The sequence below is a fragment of the Pseudorca crassidens genome, chromosome 5 (genome assembly GCF_039906515.1).
Source record: "Pseudorca crassidens isolate mPseCra1 chromosome 5, mPseCra1.hap1, whole genome shotgun sequence".
In the NCBI taxonomy this organism is placed as follows: Eukaryota; Metazoa; Chordata; class Mammalia; order Artiodactyla; family Delphinidae; genus Pseudorca; species Pseudorca crassidens.
In genome coordinates this window covers 100838401-100862535 of record NC_090300.1, presented here as the reverse complement: position 1 = coordinate 100862535, position 24135 = coordinate 100838401, and the positions used below count along the sequence as shown (strand labels likewise).

The 24135-nt window shown below is 36.4% G+C and overlaps 1 protein-coding gene across 5 annotated transcripts in view; it reads right to left on the bottom strand.

Annotated features, from left to right (window-relative positions):
- Nucleotides 1-23793, bottom strand: part of IMPG2 (interphotoreceptor matrix proteoglycan 2) — a 72549-nt gene extending 48756 nt beyond the window's left edge. For 2 of the 5 annotated variants that reach the window (XM_067739063.1, XM_067739064.1), the window contains exons 1-3: nucleotides 21803-23793; nucleotides 7727-7893; nucleotides 5141-5172 (exon numbers count right to left, since the gene is read on the bottom strand). In XM_067739063.1, coding sequence (XP_067595164.1) covers nucleotides 5141-5172; nucleotides 7727-7893; nucleotides 21803-22229 — 626 coding nt within the window. In that variant the 5' untranslated portion in view covers nucleotides 22230-23793. The remainder of the gene's footprint in view (nucleotides 1-5140; nucleotides 5173-7726; nucleotides 7894-21802) is intronic. The other 3 variants (XM_067739059.1, XM_067739060.1, XM_067739062.1) reach the window with 2 other exon arrangements.
- Nucleotides 23794-24135: the final 342 nt, after the last annotated feature.

Below are 24135 nucleotides of genomic sequence, written 5' to 3'. Positions count from 1 at the left end.
ATTTGCTCAGGGTCACACAGCTAGCCAATGATGGAGCTGTGATGTAAAATAGGCCCATTTGATTCCAGAAACCTCACTCTTACCCACATTAATTCCACATCACATGGACTTTATGTGACCCATATTCCCTAGAAGAGCAACCAAGATGGTTTTACTTGGTCTTAATGATAGTGGTGTACATAAACTAAAAGACCTAAAAGTCAAAATGTGTAAGGACCAAGAAAGAGGAAGGGAAACCCAGTGAAAGCTGGAGAGCAATCAATATGAAGAGCAAAGAGGTCAAAGTAAAACAAAGTACAATACTACAGTAACTAGAAAAGGAAGTTGGGATGGCATGGCAGAGAAACCAGACCTCACCTGGGGTTGGTCAAATTGTCCCCCAAATTAAAATCAAATTTAAGCTAATTCTCTAAGTAAATACTCAGAATGGAGAAGTCTGCTCACTTCAGTAGAACTGGATTTCACTTACTAAATTCAAAATAACATTATTTTAATGATGGTAAGTAGGCAACTCTCAGTAACTCAAATCGTTTGTCTAACACTTAATCCCTCATCCTCCCACGCTTCCTTCAAAAGACAGTAACAAGAATCCTTTCACATTTTCTCATTAGGTGTGCCTCCTGCAGGGATACCCTAAAATGTGACTCACAACAGAACTAGAACACAGAGTAGTACTGGGTTTAGAGACAGAAATGCTTCATTTCTAGGCCAACCCACAAATTTGAAGTTGGTCAGCTAAGACCTTCAGCTTAATACCAGCAGCAAACAACCCCCTACTGTCTCATTTTCTCAGTTTATCCAGCTCATAATTTACTCCTCACAACGACTACCTAATCATGTCAGTGGAATTCAGATGGAATTGTGTCAAAAGGTATCATAGCCACATGGAATACATGTTTAAAAATACAGTAAAACAAGCCAACAATACTTTCATATCTAGATTACTACTCCCCTTTACAATTTACTATACTTTGCTTTGTTCTAGAATCTGTTAACTGTAATGAGCATGTGACAACAAAAGAACATAAGGCAAGAATTAGGAATCCTGGGTTCTAGTCCCAGATGTATCACCAACTTTGTGTATAACTTGGGAAAATACCTCAGTTGCTCTGGGCCTCAAGAACTAATCTCTAAAATAGAAACACCTCCTGCCCTACCTACTTCACAAGGGTGCTGATGAAAACTAAATAAAATATTGTATGCAGAGGCATTAGGAAAAGAAGCAAGGTGCCGTTGCTAGGGGGTGCACCACAGAGGCAAGGTGCCATTGTTGGGAAGCACACAAGGAGAGGGGCGGGACCGCCATAGAAGCTTCTTCCTCTGCAGCAGGGCACCGCCTACACGAGCTCCAGGTGCGAGCTGCTGCTGCCATCTTGGACTCGAGAGGCAGCTTGGACCCGCTGCCCCCGCCTTCCTCGGAGCATGTGCGTAGGGCCACGCACCTGCACACCCTCTATCAAGGGGATAAAGGACAGCACATGCTGAGGAAAGAGACAGCAATCATTCAAACCAAAAACAGCCCTCACACCAAAAAACTATTAAACCCACATGAGCTATGCAGGGATGATCCTGCATATAAATAGCCCTCCAAGACTACAGTAGATAATTGTTTCTCCTAAACTCACAGAATGAGAGAAATATAAGTAAAATGAAGAAGCAGAGGAACCACTCCCAGTTAAAAGACCAAGAGAATTCCCCTGAAGGAACAAACAATGAAACAGACCTCTTCAGTCTAATAGACACTGAGTTCAAAAAGGAGGTAATGAAAATGCTGAAGGAATTAAGAAAGGTTATCGACAGAAATTCAGATTACTGTAAAAAGGAACTAGAAACTATAAGGAGGAACCAAGAAAAATTAGAAAATTCATTTGCTGAGACAAAAGCTGAGCTAAAGGCAATGAACAGCAGAATGAGTAATGCAGAAGAAAGAATAAGTGATCTGGAAGATAGAATAATGGAAATTACCCAATCAAAACAGCAGACAGAAAAACAAATGAAAAAAATGAAAGCAATATAACAGACCTATGGGATAATACAAAGCATGCCAATCTATGCATAATAGGGATTCCAGAAGGAGAAGCAAGAGAAAAGGGGATGGAAAATGTATTTGAATAAATTATGACTGGAGCTAAGGGGAGATGTTTTCAAGATGTCTGGCTGGAGACAAGTGCTGGAGGAGGCCTTTTTTTAAAACAGGTAACCTGGGAACACTTGAGCATGTTTAAATGCTAATGAGCAGTTAGTAACAGGAGAAGTTGAACACTCAGGAGAGAGAGAAAAAAACAATGACAGGTTGGTGTCTAAAGGGTAAGATGGGATGTGAGGTCCTGAGTAAGGTGGAAAATGCTTTTTTTTAATAGACTTGCCAGATGATAGTAGGGGGAAGGTTAAATTGGTACACAGCAGACTATTTGGTACAAGCCATATGTTAGCAGATAGGTTAGAGTTCATGTAAAAGAAGCAATTTAAATTACAGACAAGTATTGTGGTAAGCAGAATAATGGTCTCCCAAAGATGTCCACATCCTAATCCGCAGAACCTGTGACTATGTTAGGTTACATGCAAAGGGAAATTAAGGTAGCAGATGGAATTAAGGTTGCTAATCAGCTGGCATTAAGGAAGAGGGTGTATCCTGGTTTATCCAGGTAGGCCCAATGTAAATGTGGAAGGAGGCAGAAGAGTGTCAGAGTGATAGAATGTGAGAAAGTCTCGACCAGCCACTGCTAACTTTGAAGATGGAAGGGGGTCATAAGTCAACAAGTGTGGGCAGCCTCTAGAAGCTAAAAAACGCAAGAAAACAGATTCTCCCCTAGAGCCTCCAGAAAGGTAACGCAGGCCTGCCAACACCTTGAGACTCATGTCAAACTTTTGAACTACAGAACTGTAAGATAAATTTGTGGGGTTTTTTTGTTTTGTTTTCTGCGGTACGTGGGCCTCTCACTGCTGTGGCCTCTCCTGTTGTGGAGCACAGGCTCCGGACACGCAGGCTCAGCGGCCATGGCTCACGGGGCCCAGCCGCTCCGCGGCATGTGGGATCTTCCTGGACCGGGGCACGAACCCGTGTCCCCTGCATCGGCAGGCAGACTCTCAACCACTGCACCAGCAGGGAAGCCCAAATTTGTGTTTTTTTAAGCTACCAAAGCTTGTGGTTAATTTGTTGCAGCAGAAATAGAAAACTAGTACCAGAATCTCAACACAGAAAATGAGAGTAATCTCAAGAAAATCATAAAAATAAATTTAAATATAGAAAAGTGATGGGCAAATTAAGGGTTTTAAGGGATGACTATAATATTCAGCTTAAAGAAAGAGGGGTTTAGTGAATTCCTACACCACTCCCATGGTTTCACTCCCAGGGTTACCTAACTCCAGGTCACCTCATTTCAGCAAGTACCATTTCAGCAAGTACCACAACTTTTCATCCCACCCCGACCTGGTCTGCTCTAGTTTCATGGGAAGGATACCAACTTTTAAATTCTCAAAATTCAGTTATATTTTTGTTCATCTGTATTGCTATTTTTACTCATGTCCTGTTTTCTAAGGATGGTGCATAGTATTTTGAGTCTCCTCATTTATCTAGGACATACAGTGCCTTAACAATAAAAATATGTGACACAGTCAGTTCTCTATGATGTTTATTTATGAATGTTTCAACATGGTTAACACATCAGGAAAACTAACCATAATAAGAATTTCTCTTCTACACATACACAATTTCATTACAAGAAATAGTAGGTGAATGCAGAAAACTGCACCCAGTTGAAGTGAGCTACGTAGGAATACACAAACTACCCCTCAAACATCTTCCAGCTACCTCTGTTCACCTCATGTGTTATGTGTTATGACACCAATCCACATATGGTGTTACAACTTTCCATTCTATTTCAGATAACCTTCCTTCCACCACTTTATAATAACTCACAAGCTACAATCTTTCCAATGTCCATTTTCACAGGTAAACTCCAAGGCTTCTTCCAGGTTAAGAGCCATATTTATTATGGTTTTTATATACTTCTTAACCATATAAGATATGTAAGATGTGCTATCATTTTTATTACATACAACCATGAAGATTACTGGCACTGGTAGGACCCACAAGATTATTTAGTCTACTGCATTTCGTGTTGCAATGGCAATCACAAGTAACCTCCGAGCTCTGGCTCTCAGAGGTGAAGAACACACATTTAAAGCACCACACTGCCCCACAGCTAAGCAGGAGCTCAATCCCAGGCCCCAGCATAGACTCAGTGGTACTGTTAGCTGTACGAAGTGAGACCACAAGGAGTCCCACTTTCCTCCTGTTTACTCATGTTTGATTTGAAACTTACATATACCCCACTACAACCCACAGGTGTACTCCAGCTATGCTTTTGCCTGGACTCTGCTGCCCAGGCTAGACCTCTGGACACTGACTCACCTAGTTGGTTTTTCAATCTGTCCTTCCATCTAATTTGAGGCAAAATTCTGGACTCTGACCTGAATTGCATGCCCTAGTGATGTTTTTCAAAAAAAATCACTTACGTGCTGGCATAATCTAGATATTTTGAGTATGGATAGAACTGGAAATCTTTAGTCCCTGTAGGCTCAAAATCCCTCACCTTCCATGATCTGCTTTGTCCTGCTACTGTTCAGGAGCCAGAAATGACCTTAATCCTAAGCCTAAAGGCCCACAGAGCCAAGACTCATACCACTGGAGGATTCATCAAGGCTGTGCTATTCCTATGCTTCAACATCATAATCATCATTACACAATAAAGTGACCCACATCACAACCCATCATTTAGTAAACCATCCTCCACTAAGGTGTACCATTTTAGATCAATATTATCATTAGCCTGTAAGCCTCAACAAGAGTAGATCATTTGGTATTCCATTTCCAAAAATCTATTTTCTCACCCAAGAGAGAGGACCAAGTCTGCCTCCTGGGAAGGTCAGACAGTAAACTAGCACAGTGGCTGCAGAGGTGGTCTGGGAAGGGAAGTGGCCTCAAGATGAGGAAAAGCATTTGAGACTAACCCACAGGCCTGGTCATTGCAGGAACTGGCAAGAAAACAGGAAGGAATCATCAAATGTGGGATGAGTCTGGGAATAGGTATGATACATGTCTGTTGCCAAGCATGAACTTAGGAAAAAAGACACTCACCTGCTTACAGTTTCCTTTGTGTATGTCAGTTTCTAAGGAAAACAAAGATATAAAAATGACCATGTGAATTAATGACAGTTAATAAGCAGTAAACAAAATGTATTGCATCTAGAACACTAATGCCCTAACACAGAATCTATGTTATTATTCTCTATGGCTAGAGAAATAGTTAAAGCAAGGTACTAATGATGCCAAGTTTGTTCTGTGACTCCAAGAATGTCCTGACACTCAAGTCTCTGTGTATGTGCACAAAAGTCCCTGTGCTCTCTTAATGCGCACAGATTAACAGACTTCACCTGCTACTCATTCCAAAAAGATCTACAGGTAAGAGATTGGTAGAGTTTTACGTTAACCTTCCATGGACTTAGAACCAAACTGTTTTGTGATCTAATACATTTATAGAAACTCTCATCACAGACCAATATAATCATGTGGATAAAATAACTATGAAATCTGATTCTCCAGAATTCAGATAAAAAGATAAATTGTCTGATAAATAGTTGGATTTTCCTCTGGGGCATTCCAAAGCAAACTGTTTCCAAGTTTCCTCTAAATTAGTGGTTTTATTTTGAGACCAATACGATAATAAGAACACTAATTTAGAATCAGAAGAATTCCATTTTCTCTTTCTTAGCTATGGAGGTAAATCCCACAGTCTCTCTGGTGCTGGGCCTCAATTTCCTTATCTGTAAAATGGAGAGGCTATTACTCTAAATAATTCCCAAAATATTTATAAATAACTCACGGCTCTTACTATACAGACTCTCCTAGAATAATCTCAGCCACTCTTTTTTGTTTCTTTTTTAATTTCAACCATCCAGCAGCTTCAACTGTGATTTTATTTCCTTTAATTAATCTCTCTCAAGATACATATACGCATATAGCAAAATCATCATTTTATCAGGTTATACTATTAGCTTTAAAATTTTATAGGCCAGCATGGTGGTTATTTGTACAAATGCTGGTGTTCTGAGTTCTGATAAAGGGTGTCAACCACATAAATTCACCACCTATGTGTAAACAGTTGTTGTTATATTTAAAATCAAGCTAAAAAAAACCCCAGAATATATATATATGTAAAACTGAATCACTTTGCTGTACAGCAGAAATCAACACAACTGTAAATCAACTATATTTCAATTTAAGAAAAAAAAAAGGTAAAATCAAGCTTCCTTCAGATTTTGGACAGCCAGTGATTGCTTAAGTAAGGTTCTCAGCCACTCTTATGATTTCAATTACTACCTTAAGGCTGGTGATCCCTAGAGCTGTATTTATAACCCAGACCACTCTTCTTGGCTTCATACCTAAATATCAAGCAATTCACATTTCACAAATGGCTCAAAACAACACATTAAAAAGCAAACTCACTCTCCCTGTCAGCATCTACAAGCCGCTTCTCTGCCTGACTTCTCAGTGGTAGTCATCCAAGCTAGAAGCTGGGAGGCTTCCTGGGCCATTCTTTCATCCTATCCCACTCCCATCCAATCCATCACAGAGTCCTACTAATCTTTTTCCTACTTATATCCCCTATGCTCCCTTTCTCTATCTCATGGTCTAGTTAGGACTCTCATCCCCTCGGCCCTGGAGTCGTGACTGATCTCTGCTCATCTTGTCCCCTCTAATCTATCACATGGCGTATAGAAACCATAATAACCATTTTACAATTCAAAACTGTCCAATCAGCCCCCATGACTTACCTACTTACAACCCTTCAATGGTTTCCTATCAACTATAAATTTGTTAAGTTATCCACCCCTCCAGTCTGGTCCCCTGTCAATTCTATTCTTCTGATACATTGGCCCACATATACATATACAACTAATAATAATAAAATGTAAGAAGTACAACATTAAAGAATGAATAAAGAATTATGGAGTTCAAAGGATTATGGGAGCTAAATCTGCTAGGCTGGGGGTTGATTCCTCACAAAGGAGGTTACATCTGAGCTGAGGACATGTAGGACTTGAACAAAACGAAGAAGGCTATAAAGGGCCTATCACACAGCATGAGCAATCTACCACGTATATCTAAACAGTTCCATTCTCTTGTCATGAATACATGCATGCAACATGAAAGGGGAAGGTGGGCAGATAATTTGTCTATATGCATGCTTATTTATCCTTTGCTAAGAGTAAACTAAATCTAAAACAAGGAAAACAAGTAAGCAAATTCATTAATTAGAATCACATTTATACTTTACTAAACATTTATCCAATGACCTATATCCTCTATCTTAATTAGAGTCGTTTGCACCACTCTGAATTGATAAGATGAAAAACCCTGGCAAGAATGTTTGACTCTCACAGATTTATATTCTTAGCCTAAATCTTTGCTGAGTATTATTTCCAAATATTTACATTTATAAACAAGCATGAGGCTCTTGCTGGGTTAACAATGCTTATTATAATGGCCAGAGCTAGGGATACAAAGACTAAGCCACCCTGTGGTAGGTCACTTGAACAACCTAATTCAACAAAAAAGAGTAATGCAGGGATTTGGCATTTGCTCTTTCTTCCTTTAGGCCTGAGCTATGTATACGCACTCCTACAACAGTCCAGTAATTTCTTCCCTTGTTACTACATTTACCTTCATAATTAAGCTTCTATGTTCCACAGACTGACTAAAATGTGTGCCCATTTCAAATATAGTTGTGATTCCATCCTCACACAAATTCATCCAGTAATGATATTCTTCACGCCCAGGAAGTCGATCCCAAAAAGTCCTGAAGGCTTCCCAGACAGCTTCCTGGCATACTGAAAAACAAACAGAGAGGTATTTTTAGAGAAAGCACTTTGGGGTTCTCACAATAAGAGGGAAAAATGTGTGTGTGTGTGTGTGTGTGTGTGTGTGTGTGTGTAAGGGTGGCAGTATACGTAACTCTGGATTTTCTGCTCAATTTTTCTGTAGACCTAAAACTTCTCCAAAAAATAAAATCTATTAAGTTTTTAAAAGATACGAGAACTAAAAAGAAAAGAAAATGATATTCAGAAGAAACATACTGCTGTATTAAAATGAAAGCTAATTTAATGTATCTGCTAAGTTATTTCAAAGCATCAACTCTGAAAGGACCCTAAACAGGCTGTCTGCACATTTTATACAGCACTAAGTGTATTGCTATCCTGTAACCATTTCAGTGTCCTGATGCAGGGCACTGAGCACAACAGATGGGATGAGAGAGAAGAGGAGGAGGGTGGTAAGGGAGAAAGATGGATTTAAGTGGACAGAGATCAAGGAAATCGTTTTTCATCTCAAGAGGACTGAATGCTAATCTACCAGCATATCGAGATAGAGGCCCTGAACTCACTGAGTCAGAAGGATCTCAATTCTAGCCCTAGGCTCACTGTGTACTAGCTTGATAACCGAGAGTAACTGACCTAGCCAGTCAACATTTCAATGTACTCATCTCTCTTTTTTAATGAGATGAATAATAACTGCTTTACTTAATTTATCTGTGAGAGTATTTTATAAACTACAGTGCTACATGAATATTAAATGTTATTATCATATTGGATTCTGGTTGTCCAACAGTTATTTGATGGAAGAAGAGTCTCAGACTAAAAAAACCTCTTAGGCTTTAACAGAGATTAAAATATATGAATATTGAAAGTTTCTCTATCAACTGATTTTTCAGGGTTAAATTGAATGAACCTTTGGTTGCAAACTTAGTTTCTTTTTCAGTGAACTAACTACATCCTAAATCCTGTTCTTTAGAACTTCTGACCCTACAGCATACAGAAGACTCCAACAGAGACAGACTGAGGCAGAGGTGACCACTTGTAGATTCAAGTTCTTCCTTTCTTCCTCTTTAAACTTCCAAATGACAGCTTAGTACACACCAGAAGACAATGCAAAGATGAAAGTCTGGGTTGGTAAAAACAAACAAAAAGCGACTATCTATAAGATCTGGTTATGAAATGAGGTGATTCAAAGAAAGTATTAAAAGTACTGTGAGACCAAATAACTATATAACTATGAGAAAAAATAAATCTCAATAACATCTTCACAGTATACATAATAAAATAATTTGAAATATGAAAGCTAATACTTTGAAGGTCCTAAAAGAAAACACAGAAGAATATATACATGACCTGAAGATAAGCAAAGATTTCATAGACAGGACTCAGAAAGCAACAACTATAAAAGAAAAAACAAAAAACTGATATTAGAATTCATCAAAACTAAAAACTTCTGCTCAACAAAGATGCTATTAATAAAAATGAATAGGTAAGCCATACCTCTGACAAAATATTCAAAATACATATATCTGATAAAGAACTGGTATTTAGGATATTTAAAGGATTTCTACAACTCCCTAACAAAAAGGCAAACAATCCAATTTTTAAAATATGTAAGAGACTGAAGCAGACACTTTACAAAGGACGAGATACAAAGAGTCAACGAGTATGTGAAAAAGTGCTCTGTCATTCATTCTTCAGAGAAATGGAAATTGAACCACCCACACATGAACCAGAGAGGCTAAAATTTTTTACACTGACAATATCAAATTTTGGCGAGCATGTGGAACAAACACAACCCTCATTTTTGGCAAGAATGAAAAATAGTACAACCACTTTGGAAAAAGTACTGGTAGTTTCTTATATAACTAAATATACACCAAACCTATGACCCAGTAACCCCCCTCCTAGGTATTCCTTCAAGTGAGACGTAAGCACATATCCACAGAAAGACTTATGTTCAATGCTAGACCAGCTTTATTCATAATAACTTAAAAAAGAAAACAACCCAGGTATCCATCAACAGGAAAATAAACAAACATACGGTCACATAATGGAATCAAAAGGAACAAGTTACTAATTCATGCAAAAACATGAATGAATCTCAAAAGGCTGAGTCAAAGAAGCCTTACACAAAAGAGTTCATACTATTCTACTTATATAAAGTCCTAGATAGGTGAAACTAAGCTATGGTTTAAAAAAATTAGAAGAGTGGTCACCTGGTAGTTGGGGTTGAGAAGGGAGGACTGTCTTGGAAGGGGAATAAGGGAACTTTCTGTGGTGGCACTATCCCCAAATTTAAGAGAGGTTTGGATTACACCAATGTGTGCGTTAGTCAAAACTCACCAAATGGTATTCTTAAGATTTATGCATTTCACTCTATGTAAATTCCACCTTCAGAAAAGTAAACAAATATTAAGCTCTAGTTAATGATATTCATGCTGAAGTTCTACAGGGAAATGAAATGATACCTTTAATTTATGAAATACATCTAAGAAATAGGATGGTTGGATAGATAGATATGTGATAAAGCAAATATAAAATGTTAACTGTAGAGCTAGGTGGTAAGACTATGTTGTTCACTAAACTATTCTTTCAACTACTTTATATGTTTAAAATATTTTCATAAAATCTTAGAAAAACATTATTGTGTGAGGAAAAATGCAGCTGGAGCATCCAGAAGTGTAGAAATCATACCAGGTTTCATAGCAGGCCTTCCCTTGGCATCTCTCATGAATTCACAAAAAGAATAGCATAAGCTGCCTCCTACAAATTATGCTTTGGGGGATGTCATTTCCTGAAAAAATCTCCTAAGAAATCCACTTAAAAACTTACAGAATAAACAAGTTTAGCAAAGTGTCGGATACAAGATCAATACATATAAATCAGTTGTATGTCTATACACTAGCAATAAACAAACAAAAAATGAACCTAAGAAAACAATTCCATCTACAAAAGCATCAAAAATAATAAAATACTTAGGAATAAATGTAACAAACAAAGTACAAAACTTATACTCTGTAAACCATGAAACACTGTTGAAAAAAAATTAAAGACAACATAAATAAATGGAAAAACTTTCCATGTTCGTGAATTGGAAGATTTAATTGTTAAACCCCCAACCCCTGCAGATACCAAAACCCTCAGATACTCAATTCCCTTATATAAAATGGTGTAGTATTTGCATGTAACCTATGCACACACCCGCGTATATGTTAAATCACCTCTAGATTACTTATAATACCTAATACAATGTAAATGTTATGTAAATAGTTGCCAGCACACGGCAAAATCAAGTTCTGCTTTTTGGAACTTTCTGGAATTTTTTTTCAAGTGTTTTTTTGTTTGTTTTTAAACTTTTTTATATTGGGGTATAATTGATTAACAATGTTGTGTTGGTTTCAGGTGTACAGCAAAGTGATTCTGTTATACATATACATGTATCTATTCTTTTTCAAATTCTTTTCCCATTTAGGTTGTTATATAATATTGAGCACAGTTCCCTATGTTATACAGTGGGTCTTTGTTGGTTATCCATTTTAAATATAGCAGTGTGTACACGGCAATCCTAAATCCACAGTTAGTTGAATCTGTGGTTGCAGAACCCACAGATACAGAGGGCCAACTGTATCTTCAAAATGATCTGCAGACTCAGTGCAATCCTATCAGAACCCTGGTTTCTTTACAGAAATTAACAAGCTAATTCTAAAATTCATATGAAATTGGACCCAGAAGAGCATAAACAGTTTTGCAAAAGAATAACAAATAGATAAAATGGACTTCATCAAAATCAAAACCTTTTGTGCATGGTGAAAAAAAGACCTTTTGTCTTTTGTGAAAGACACCATCAAGAAAACAAAAATACTTTCAAATCATTTGTCTGATAAGGGTCTTGTATCGAGAATATATAAAGATTGCTTATGACTCAATGAAAACAAGATAAATAACCCAAATTTTTAAAAGGCAAAGGATTTAAAGACATTCTTTGAAAGAAGATATTCAAATCCAAGAAACATATAAAAGGATGCTCAACATTATTAGTCATTAAACAAATGCAAATCAAAACCACGAGATGCCACTTCACACCCATTAGGATGGTTGTAATTTTTTCTTTTTTTTAAGGAAATTATAGTGCTGGCAAAGATGTGGAGAAATCAGAACCTTCATACACTGCTGGTGGGCACGGTACATCTATTTTGGAAAACAATCTGGAAATTCCTCTTGTGGTTAAACGTATGACTCAGAAATTCTACTCTTAGATATACACCCAAGAGAAACGAAAACAACCCAAATATCCATCAGCTGACAAATGGATAAACAAAAAGTGGTGTATCCATACAATAGAATGTTATTATTTGGCCACAAAAAATAAACTACTCATACATGCTACAACATGGATGAACCTTGAAAACATTATGCTAAGTAAAAGAAGCCAGTCACAAAAGACCATATATTATATTATCTCATTTATATGACAAATCCAGAATAGGCAATTCTATAGAGACAGAAAGTAGATTAGTGGTTGCTTAGTCCTGGGGGGAGGGGAAGGGGAGACAGAGTGGTAAGAAAGTGATATCTAAAGGGTGGGGGTTTTTTTTGAGGTGATGTAATGTTCTTAAACTGAGTGTGATGATAGTTACTCGTTTCTGTGAATATACTGGAAAACCATTGAATTCTATACATTAAATGAATTAATTGGTATGTTAATTATATCTCAGTAAAACTATAAAAAATGCAATTCCCTCCAGAAAGGTAATACAGTTGACCTTTGAATAATGTGGCAGTTAGCGGCACAGACCCTCTGCAGTCAATTCACATATAACTTTACAGTTAGCCCTCCTTATCCGCGGTTGCACATCCACATATTTAACCAAACCTGGATCATATAACACTGCAGTATGTATTTACTCAAAAAAATGTGAGTAGAAGGGGACCCTCACATTTCAAACCCATGTTGTTCAAGGATCAACTGCACATCCTTAATTTATCCAGTGGTTTTCCAATTGAGAATAATAGAATTCAAAACACTTACATTCTGATACAGGAGGAGAATTGGGGGGTAGTCTGGAGTATTCATGCAGCTCAGAGAGGGGAAACCTAGATAGGACAGTACAGGCTGTACAGACAAGAGCAAAATCAGGGCTATTTCAAGGAAAGAGGTACTAAGGAGGGCAAAACTCCACCACAGACAAACGCCACATACTTCTCTATTTGGCCTATTTGTTCAGAAGTCCTATCCTTGTCAAATGATTTTCATGTAGCCTTTAGTTAACACTGGAGATAACTTTCTATTTTCGAAGATAACTAATCTACAAAAGCCTCTCTTCTGGCAGAGAAACTTGTCCTGGAAACGGGTGGAGGAAGGGTAAATGTAATGACAATATTCTGAAGAAGGAAATGCCGGCATTTAATCTGTCTTTAATCCTGTTACTAGGACTCAGGCTGTGCATCTTATCTAGTACACAGAAATCTAGAATGGAGCAAACCTTTTTCTTAGGGTAATATAATTTCCCTTCAGAATCGTGGAGCCCAAAGCATGAGGAACAGTTAATTTGATGCAATAAGGCAAGAAAAAGAAATAAAAGGCATACAAATTGGAAGATAAGAAGTAAAACTATATCTTTATTTGCAGATGAAATAATCACCCATGTAGAAAACCTTAAGGAGTATATTAAGAAGCTACTAGAACTAATAAGTGATTTTAACAAAGTTACAGAATAAAAGATCAATACACATAACTCAGTTGTATGTCTATATGCTAGCAAGGAACAATCAGAGACCAAATTTTTTTTAAATAATGTTAACAATAGCATGAAAAAAGTGAAATAAATCTGATAAAAAGATGTGTAAGATCTATACACTGAAAATTACAAAACACTGTTGAGAGAAACTGACAGAGATCTAAATAAATGGAGGGATATATCCACAGATCAGCAGGGTCAATATTGTTAACATTATAATTCTTTGCAAATTGATCAATAAATTCAACACAATCCCAATCAAAATCCCAGTAGCCTCTTGTGTACAAATTGGCAAGATGATTATAATATTTATATGGAAGACAAAGGACCTAGCATAACCAAACAAATTTTAAAAAGAACAAAGTTGAAGAACTTGCACTATCTTACTCAAAGACTTATTATAAAGCTCACAGTAATCAAGACAGTTAGGTACTGGCATAAAAACAGACAAAGAGACCTGTGTAAAAGAATGAAAAGTGGGCTTCCCTGGTGGCGCAGTCGTTGAGAGTCCGCCTGCCGATGCAGGGGACACGGGTTCGTGCCCCGGTCTGGGAAGATCCCACATGCCGCGGAGCGGCTGGGCCCGTGAGCCATGGCCACTGAGCCTGCGCTCCACAACGGGAGAGGCCACAGCAGTGAAAGGCCCGCGTACCGAAAAAAAAAAGAGAATGAAAAGTGAAGTAATAGACCCATCATATACAGAAGACTGAATTTCAACAAAGGTTCAGCGGCAAGGAAAGATAATATTTTTAATAAATGATGCTGAAACAACTGGCTATGCAAAAGCAAAAAAATTTAACTTTGATCCATATACATCAAATACAAAAATTAACTCAAAGTAGATCATAGACCTGAATGTAAAACCTAAAAATTATAAAATTTCTATCAGAAAAAACAAGAGAAAGTCTTTGTGGTTCTGAGCTAAGCAAATTTAGATCCAACACCAAAAGCAAGCATGATGCAAAAAAAAAACTGATAGGGCTTCCCTGGTGGCGCAGCAGTGGTTGAAAGTCCGCCTGCCGATGCAGGGGACACAGGTTCATGCCCCGGTCCGGGAAGATCCCACGTGCCCGCGGAACGGCTGGGCCCGTGAGCCATGGCCGCTGAGCCTGCGCGTCCGGAGCCTGTGCTCCGCAACGGGAGAGACCACAACAGTGAGAGGCCCATCCGCAAAAAAAAAAAAAAAAAACTGATAAATTGAACTTTATCAAAATTTAAAACTTCTGTTCCTCAAAAGACATTGTTAAGAAAATAAAAAGACAAACCAAACATTGGAAGAAAATTTATGCAAAACATATATCTGACAAAGAACTGGTATTTGGAACACATAAAGAACTCTTACAACTCAATAATAAAACAAACAATCCAATTATTTTTTTAAAGGAGCAAAATATTCGAATAGACTCTTCACCAAAAAAGATATACAAATGGCAAATGAGCACATGAAAAAGTGCTCAACATCATTAGCCATCAAGAAAAGGCAAGTTAAAACCACAATAGATGTTACTTCATATCTACTAGAATGGTTACAGTTTAAAAGGACTGCCTATACCAAGTGCTGCACAGATGTGGAAAAATTGGAATCCCAATATACAGCTGTTGGTACAACTACACTGGAAAACAGTTTTGGCAATTTCTTAAAAAGTTAAACATAGAGCTATCATGTGACCCACCCACTACACTCCTATTAACCAACAGATATAAAAAGCATTATGTTCACACAAAAAATTGTACAAAAACGTTCATGACAGCTTTCGTCGTAATCCCCAATAACTGAAAAGCACCCAAATATCCCAAGATGCAGTATATCCATAAAATGGAATAATACCCAACAGTAAATGGTAACAAACCACTGATACACAAAAAAATCATGGATGAGTCGCAAAACAAACTGATTAAAAGAAGCTAGACAAAAAAAAAAAGAGTAAACAGTATGAGGACATTGAAAATATGTAGAAAATGCAAACGATACATAGTAGAAAAAGTGTAGAAAATGCAAACGATACATAGTAATAGAAAGCAGATTAGTGGTTGCCTCAGCACTGAGGTCAAGGGAGGTGCTGAGGGAGGAAGGGATTATATAGGCACATGAGAAAATGTTTGGAGGTAATTGACAATTCATTATCTTGATTGTAGTGATAACTTCAAGGATAAATACATTTGTCAAAACAAATCAAATTCTATGCTTTAAATATGTGCAGTTTATAATCTACCAATGTATACCCTAATAAAGCCACATATTTCTTTTTAACACCTTTATTGGAGTATAATTGCTTTACAATGGTGTGTTAGTTTCTGCTGTATAACAAAGTGAATCAGCTATACATATACATATATCCCCATATCTCCTCCCTCTCACCCTCCCTATCCCACTCCTCTAGGTGGTCACAGAGCACCAAGTTGATCTCCCTGTGCTATGCAGCTGCTTCCCACTAGCTATCTATTTTACTTTTGGTAGTGTATGTATGTCAATGCCACTCTCACTTCGTCCCAGCTTACCGTTCCCCCTCCCTGTGTCCTCAAAACCATTCTCTACATCTGTGTGTTTATTCCTGTCCTGCCTCTAGGTTCTTCAGAAACATTTTTTTTTTTTTAGATTCCATATATACATGCTAGCACACGGTATTCATTTTTCTCTTTCTGACTTACTTCACTCTGTATGACAGACTCTAGGTCCATCCACCTCACTACAAATAACTCAATTTTGTTTCTTTATATGGCTGAGTAATATTGCATTGTATATATGTGCCACATCTTCTTTATCCATTCATCTGTCGATGGACACTTAGGTTGCTTCCATGTCCTGGCTATTGTAAATAAAGCTGCAATGAACACTGTGGTACATGACTCTTTTTTCTCAGCGTATATGCCCAGTGGTGGGATTGCTGGGTCATATGGTAGTTCTATTTTTAGTTTTTTAAGGAACCTCCATGCTATTCTCCATAGTGGCTGTACCAATCTACATTCCCACTAACAGTGCAAGAGGGTTCCCTTTTCTCCACACCCTCTCCAGCATTGATTGTTTGTAGTTTTGATGATGGCCATTCTGACTGGTGTGAGGTGATACCTCATTGTAGTTTTGATTTGCATTTCTCTAATAATTAGTGATGTTGAGCATTCTTTCATGTGTTTGTTGGCAATCTGTATATCTCCTTTGAGAAATGTCTATTTAGGTCTTCTGCCTATTTTTGGATTGGGTTGTTTTTTTGATATTCAGCTGCATGAGCTGCTTGTAAATTTTGGAGACTAATCCTTTGTCAGTTGCTTCATTTGCAAATATTTTCTCCCATTCTGAGGGCTGTCTTTTCTTCTTGTTTACGGTTTCCTTTTAAAGCTATATTTTAAAAGGTCCAACTACTAATACAATTTTTTAAAGGGGGATACTATTACTTCCTACTCCAAGCACCCTAAATATCTCTTTAATTTCACAAATGACTAGGTTAAATTCAGTTGCTTCTTGCTTAAATGGAGATATTTTTCAAATGTGTTATACCAACTAGCAACTGATACCAAATTATCTATGAAGGAAAAATTGGGCAAACCATTACACTGAATTAGCTTGGTGGAAAAACCAAAGATTCCTGGTTGGACAGTGAGTGGATCTTTTCCTCCAATCTCAAAACAATTGGTTCTAAGGGCATAATCCAATTATCTCTTCCAAATCTCTTCCAAATCAAGACCTATGTTGAAATATTCATTTTTCCTAAATTTCAAAACATAACAAATAAAATATTTACTCTTTATCATGACAGTAACAGCTATATCAACATTGTTATAATCTTGATGTGCTGTGTCAATCATTTTAGCTTTGAGGTCCCTTTCCAATGATCTCATTCACAGAATCTGTATTTTAAAGTCAATTATTCAAGGAATGCTTTATTTTTCTTTTGGTTGGCTTCTTTTTCAATAGCTTCTCTTGAATGTATAAACACAAGGGCAAAGAAATTAAAAGACATAATCATATTCCTTAAATGATTGGTTATTTCCTCTTCACTATTTAACCAGAAGCTATCTAGGTATTCTGGTATTCTTACCTATTTTAAAGTAATATTACATAAAAATCCAGGTAGTAGAAATCATATTTTGATATATTAAACACTCATTCTCATTCATCTTCAGTTCCTTTTTCTCTTCCCACTCTCTTTGGAATTTCCCACTTCTGGAATATGTCCTACTCACAAAAGGTCAGGTCAATGGACTTCCATTTAAAAAGTGAAAGAAAAGTTTATTGCTTAGTAAGTTTGATAGTCCAAAATATAACCAAGAGATATAAATACACTCTGAAAAAATAAGTTCTAACATACTGTGCCACTTTAAGAAACTAAAAAATCAAACATATAAATATATGTAATATCTGATATTAAATTTTTTATTTTAAAAGCATTTGCTTTGATAAGGAAGGAGGACAGAAAGGACAACATAGAGGAAAATAAAGAAGAAGACAAAGTAGCAGCTCAGACTGAAGGTTTATATAGCCCAGTCCCTGGAAAATAGTAAATGATCAATAAACATTTGTTGAATACATGCATGAATGAACAAGCCTGATTTCACTATCATTTCATTATCTATATCCACTTTAATTTACTAGCATCACATCCATATTATGGCTTTTTATTGGCTCTTGAGCAGCAAAAAGCAAAGTTTGGGAATCCTTCAAATATCTAAGGGACATATTATGGTCAAGTAACCAATTCTGGTTAGTAAATATAAGGAACAGAGAATGAATTAATATAATAAAAGGGTATGAGATCAAGGATAACACTGTTTAATTGAAAATAAAATAATTATGTAACAAACTAAATGGGAAAAGAATTTGAAAAAAGAATAGATACATGTATAACTGAATCACTCTGCTGTACACCTGAAACTAACACATTATTAATCAACTATACTTCAATATAAAAGAAAAAGTGTTCCAACAAACAAAAGTCCAGGACCAAATGGATTCACAAGCGAATTCTATCAAATGTTTAGAGAAGAGCTAACACCTGTCCTTCTGAAACTGTTCCAAAAAATTACAGAGGAACACTCCCAAGCTTTCTACGAGGCCACCATCATCACCCTGATATCAAAACCAGACAAAGATATCACAAAATAAGAAAATTACAGGCCAAAGCGCTGATGAACATGGACACAAAAATCCTCAACAGAATACTAGCAAACTGAACCCAACAACACATTAAAAGGATCATACGCCATGATCAAGTGGGATTTATCCCAGGGATGCAAGGATTCTTCAGTATATGCAAATCAAACAATGTGATACACCATATTAACAAACTGAAGAATAAAAACCATATGATCATCTCAATAGATGCAGAAAAAGCTTTTCACAAAATTCAACACTGATTTATGATAAAAACTCTCCAGAAAGTGGGCAAAGAGGGAAGCTACCTCAACATAATAAAAGCCATATACAACAAACCCACAGCAAACATCATTCTCAATAGTGAAAAACTGAAGCGTTTCCTCTAAGATCAGGAACAGGACAAGGATGTCCACTCTCACCACTATTATTCAACACAGTTTTGGAAGTCCTAGCCACAGCAATCACAGAAGAAAAAGAAATAAAAGGAATCCAAACTGGAAAAGAAGTAAAACTGTTGCTGTTTGCAGATGACATGATACTATACATAGAAAATGCTAAAGACGCCACCAGGAAACTGCTATAGCTAATCAATGAATTTGGTAAAGTTGCAGGTTACAAAATTAATGCACAGAAATCTCTTGCATTCCTAAACACTAACAATGAAAGATCAGAAAGAGAAATCAAGGAAACAATCCCATTTACCATCACATCAAAAAGAATAAGATACCTAGGAATAAACCTACCTAAGGAGGCAAAAGACCTGTACTCAGAAAACTATAAGATATTGATGAAAAAAATCAAAGATGACACAAACAGATGGAGAGATATAGCATGTTCTTGGATTGGAGGAATCAATATTGTGAAAATGACTATACTGACCAAAGCAATCTACAGATTCAGTGCAATCCTTATCAAATTACCAATGGCATTTTTCACAGAATTAGAACAAAAAATTTCACAATTTGTATGGAAACACAAAAGACCTCAAATAGCCAAAGCAATCCTGAAAAAGAAAAATGGAGCTGGAGGAATCAGGCTCCTGGACTTCTGACTATACTAGAAAGCTATAGTAATCAAGACAGTATGGTACAGGCACAAAAACAGAAATATAGATCAATGGAACAGGACAGAAAGCCCAGAGGTAAACCCACACACCTATGGTCAACTAATATATGACAAAGGAGGCAAGGATACACAATGGAGGAAAGACAGTCTCTTCAATAAGTGGTGCTGGGAAAACTGGACAGCTACATGTAAAAGAATGAAATTAGAACACTCCCTAACACCATACACAAAAATAAACTCAAAATGGATTCAAGACCTAAATGTAAAGCTGGACACTATAAAACTCTTAGAGGAAAAAATAGGCAAAACACTCTTTGACATAAATCTCAGCAAGATCTTTTTTGACCCAACTCCTAAAGTAATGAAAATAAAAATAGAAATGAACAAAAGGGAACTAATGAAACTTAAAAGCTTTTGCACTGCAAAGGAAGCCATAAACAAGATGAAAAGACAACCCTCAGAATGGGAAAAAATATTTGCAAACAAAGCAATGGACAAGGGATTAATCTCCAAAATATACAAACAGCTCATGAAGCTCAATATCAAAAAAACAAACAACCCAATCAAAAAATGGGTGGAAGACCTAAATAGACATTTCTCCAAAGAAGATATACAGATGGCCAACAAACACATGAAAAGATGCTCAACATCACTAATTATCAGAGAAATGCAAATCAAAACTACAATGAGGCATCACCTCACACCAGTCAGAATGGCCATCATCAAAAAATCTACAAAACTAAATGCTGGTGAGGGTGGAGAAAAGGGAACCCTCTTATACTGCTGGTGGGAATGTAAACTGATACAGCCACCATGGAGAACTGTATGGAGGTTCCTTAAAAAACTAAAAATAGAACTACCATATGACCCGGCAATCCCACTCCTGAGCATACACTTGGAGAAAACCATAATTCAAAAAGATACATGTACCACAATGTTCACTGCAGCACTATTTACAATAGCCAGGACATGGAAGCAACCTAAATGTCCATCAACAGAGGAATGTATAAAGAAGATGTGGTAGATATATATAGAATGGAATATTACTCAGCCATAAAATGGAATGAAATAGTGCCATTTGCAGAGACGTGGATGGACCTAGAGACTGTCATACAGAGTGAAGTAAGTCAGAAAAACAAATATCATATAATATTGCTTATATGTGGAATCTAGAAAAATGATACAGATGAACTTATTTACAAAGCAGAAATAGAGACACAGATGTAGAAAACAAATGTACCAAGGGGGAAGGGGGAGTGGGATGAATTGGGAGATTGGGATTGACACATATACATTACTATGTATAAAATAGACAACTAAGGAGAACCCACTGTATAGCACAGGAAACTCTACTCAATGCTCTGTGGTGACCTAAATCGGAAGGAAATCCAAAAAAGAGGGGATATATGTATATGTATTGCTGATTCACTTTGCTGTACGGAAAAAACTAACACGACATTGTAAAGCAACTATACTCCAATAAAAACTAATTTTTAAAAATGAAAAAAAATAAAATAAACTCCTAGTTTTGTTGCTTTAGGGTCCATTGTGAGAACTGCCACCATTTGAGAGATAAAAAGTTTTGTGTATAACAACTAGAATAGCTTGAATCTGTAGAATGGCTAAACTATAAAATATAGAAATTGATCATATTTCCATGTATATAAAATAATTAGCCAAGTAGGTTATGTATATCTTAGTTAACATCTTTTGTGGGTATATTTAGACAAATTACTGTAATGCAGAAGTAAAAGTTATAATTAATTTATCCAGAAACATAAACTGGTATTTTTGAAGTGCTTCAAAAATTTTAAACCATGTCCTCTCTTAAAATAATGTAAACTTTCCTCTGAAGCTGTATAAATACCATACTCTTAGCAAGTCTTTTCCATGGCTAGTAGACAGACAATATTTGGCTCAGTCTCTATCCAAAGCATCACAAATTTTGAACTATAATGTTCAAATACAACAACTGTTTTAGAACTATGTTTGAATTTTATCATAGAGCCCAAGGGTTTGAATGTTTGCTTACCTCGGACTTTAAAATATTTCACATGGTTTGCCATAGCCTCTGTAACATTTTCATCTGGGCAGGTTTTCACACCATTAGGAAACAGAGTAGATCGCTTTCTTCTGAGCAACCACTGTCTCTCAGTTTCTCTGTGGTCCATAGGTTGTTTCTTTTCGATAGACAGAGAAGAGTCTGTGGATTCTGAGTCAGTCAGGAGAAAAGAAACTGTACTCTTGGGTTCTTGGCTCTCTTCTAAAGATAAGTAGGTTTGTGCTACAGAGTGAAAGCATAAACAAAGCTTCTGATGATGAATGGAGACATAGAATGAAAGGTAACAAATGAAGAAAAACTGACATTTGCACCACATTTGGATTTTGAACTCAATGCTCGAATTATAGACATGTGTGCTTAAGGAGGGGAGAAGTAAAGCATTCAAGTTTTTCTCCATTTAATTCCTAGTCCTTTATTTCAAGATTGTTAGTTATTGAAATCAAGTATACATCCAATTTCAACACAAGAAATAAGAGGAAGTAAGCTTTGAACCAAGAATTACTAATGAAGAGGAAAACCAGTATTATTGGAGAGATTTTCATACAGTTTAAATGAAGCAATGTCAAAGACTAGAGTAATATTTGGTTCAATTTCTTACAGCAGTCATATCAAATAATGTTATTTTTAAAGAAAATATACTTCAGATCTAAAAATAAAAAATAATGTAGATTTTTAAATACCTGTTAATGATGGAAGGTTTCCTTCTATCAGGACAAATATCAGAATACCCAGAGAAATCTTCCCAAAATGAGGAAACATAATCATTTGAGCCAAAACCAAGAAAGAGGCCAAAATCCTTAATTGAGCACCCAAAGGCCTGAAACTTCCAGTAACAAATTTTTACAGAAAAGGTCTAATATTTAAACAGTTTATGTTCAAAAATTGACAACCATTCCAAAATCATTATAAATTGGCTAAATAAAAATGGTGTCCTTTCAAAGTACCTCTCACTTCTTTTCTGAAATAACCAGCATGCTATGAAAGCAGGAGAGATAAGCTAATTAGGACAGATGGGGAGAGACAATTTCTTTAATCTAGCCAGCTAAGCTCTTTATTAACACTCTCCTTGCCTTTAATGAGCGCTGCACTTAAAAATGTTTCCAAAAATAATAATAATGTTACACATATAATTCACTGAATTTTACAACTTTTCTCAATCTATTAGTCAAACCTGATAGATTCACATGTTCTCTGGGTTCTTCTACAACCTATGATTTTTAAGCATAAAACGCCCAGGCTGACTATACCTGTCTATGTCCGAAATACAGAGCTACATACAAAATAAAGTTAGTTTTCTTGGTGCCGTTTCTTGTAAATTTCCCTCGATTAAAAAATTTGAAAATCTTTCACTGTAACCACTTACTTCTCCTTCCTTATCTATAAAATAGGATAGGAATAGTAAAGCTAACTCATGATAGAGATATTGTGAGCATTAAATTAGTTAACACACAGAAAATGCTTAGAAAAGTACCTGGCACCTACTAAGCACACAATATAAATGGTAGCTACGTAATAATAACTTTGTTGCTTAATTTGCTATTACACATGAGGCCCAGTGTCTTTATCTATGTGAGTAATTCTTAACCAAGAAAGTAAACTTTTTTTTATCTTTACCACAATGGGGGACCAGATAAAAATTTTGTATTAGGGCAGTTGTTTTTATCAAATAAATCTAGTAGAAAGGAATTAAATTAGTCAAAAACCCTGTGGAAGCTAGGATTTACTATCAAATAGCAATGAATTTATATCTTATGTACCTCTGGTGAAGTTCTCTGGAAAAAAAAAAAATGTTTTGTAAAGATCTAAAGCACATTTCTCTTCAGAATCCTAAACTAGCCCTGATCCTGATTTCTCCAGTTTCCAAAAGGGACGAACTCAGTTGTAACAGTACAGACCACCTGGGTGGGTGCAAACCACACCAGCATAAGAAAGCCTCATACACACAGAACCAAGTCTTTTAACAGCCCCTGGGCAAAGTCTGCAAAGTTCCATAAGGACAAGGTTAGTTACAAGAGACTCTACAGAGGGAAGAAGGGGCCCAGGTTTTCCTAAAGAGTTTTAAAAAGTTCTGGTCAAGGAGGGCTTTGGGGTATGCATGTCTACTCACAGTTCTCCCAGTCCAGACAGTTCAACAATTAGAGGTCATTTTCACAATAAAAGATATATATATATATATATATATATATAGAATACAAAAGACATTTCACATTCATTTTAGCTTAGTACTTTTCCAAAGAAATAGTATTGAAAGAAAGAAAACACAAGATAATTTCCTATTAAGAAAGGGCTTAAGCTTGGTGTTA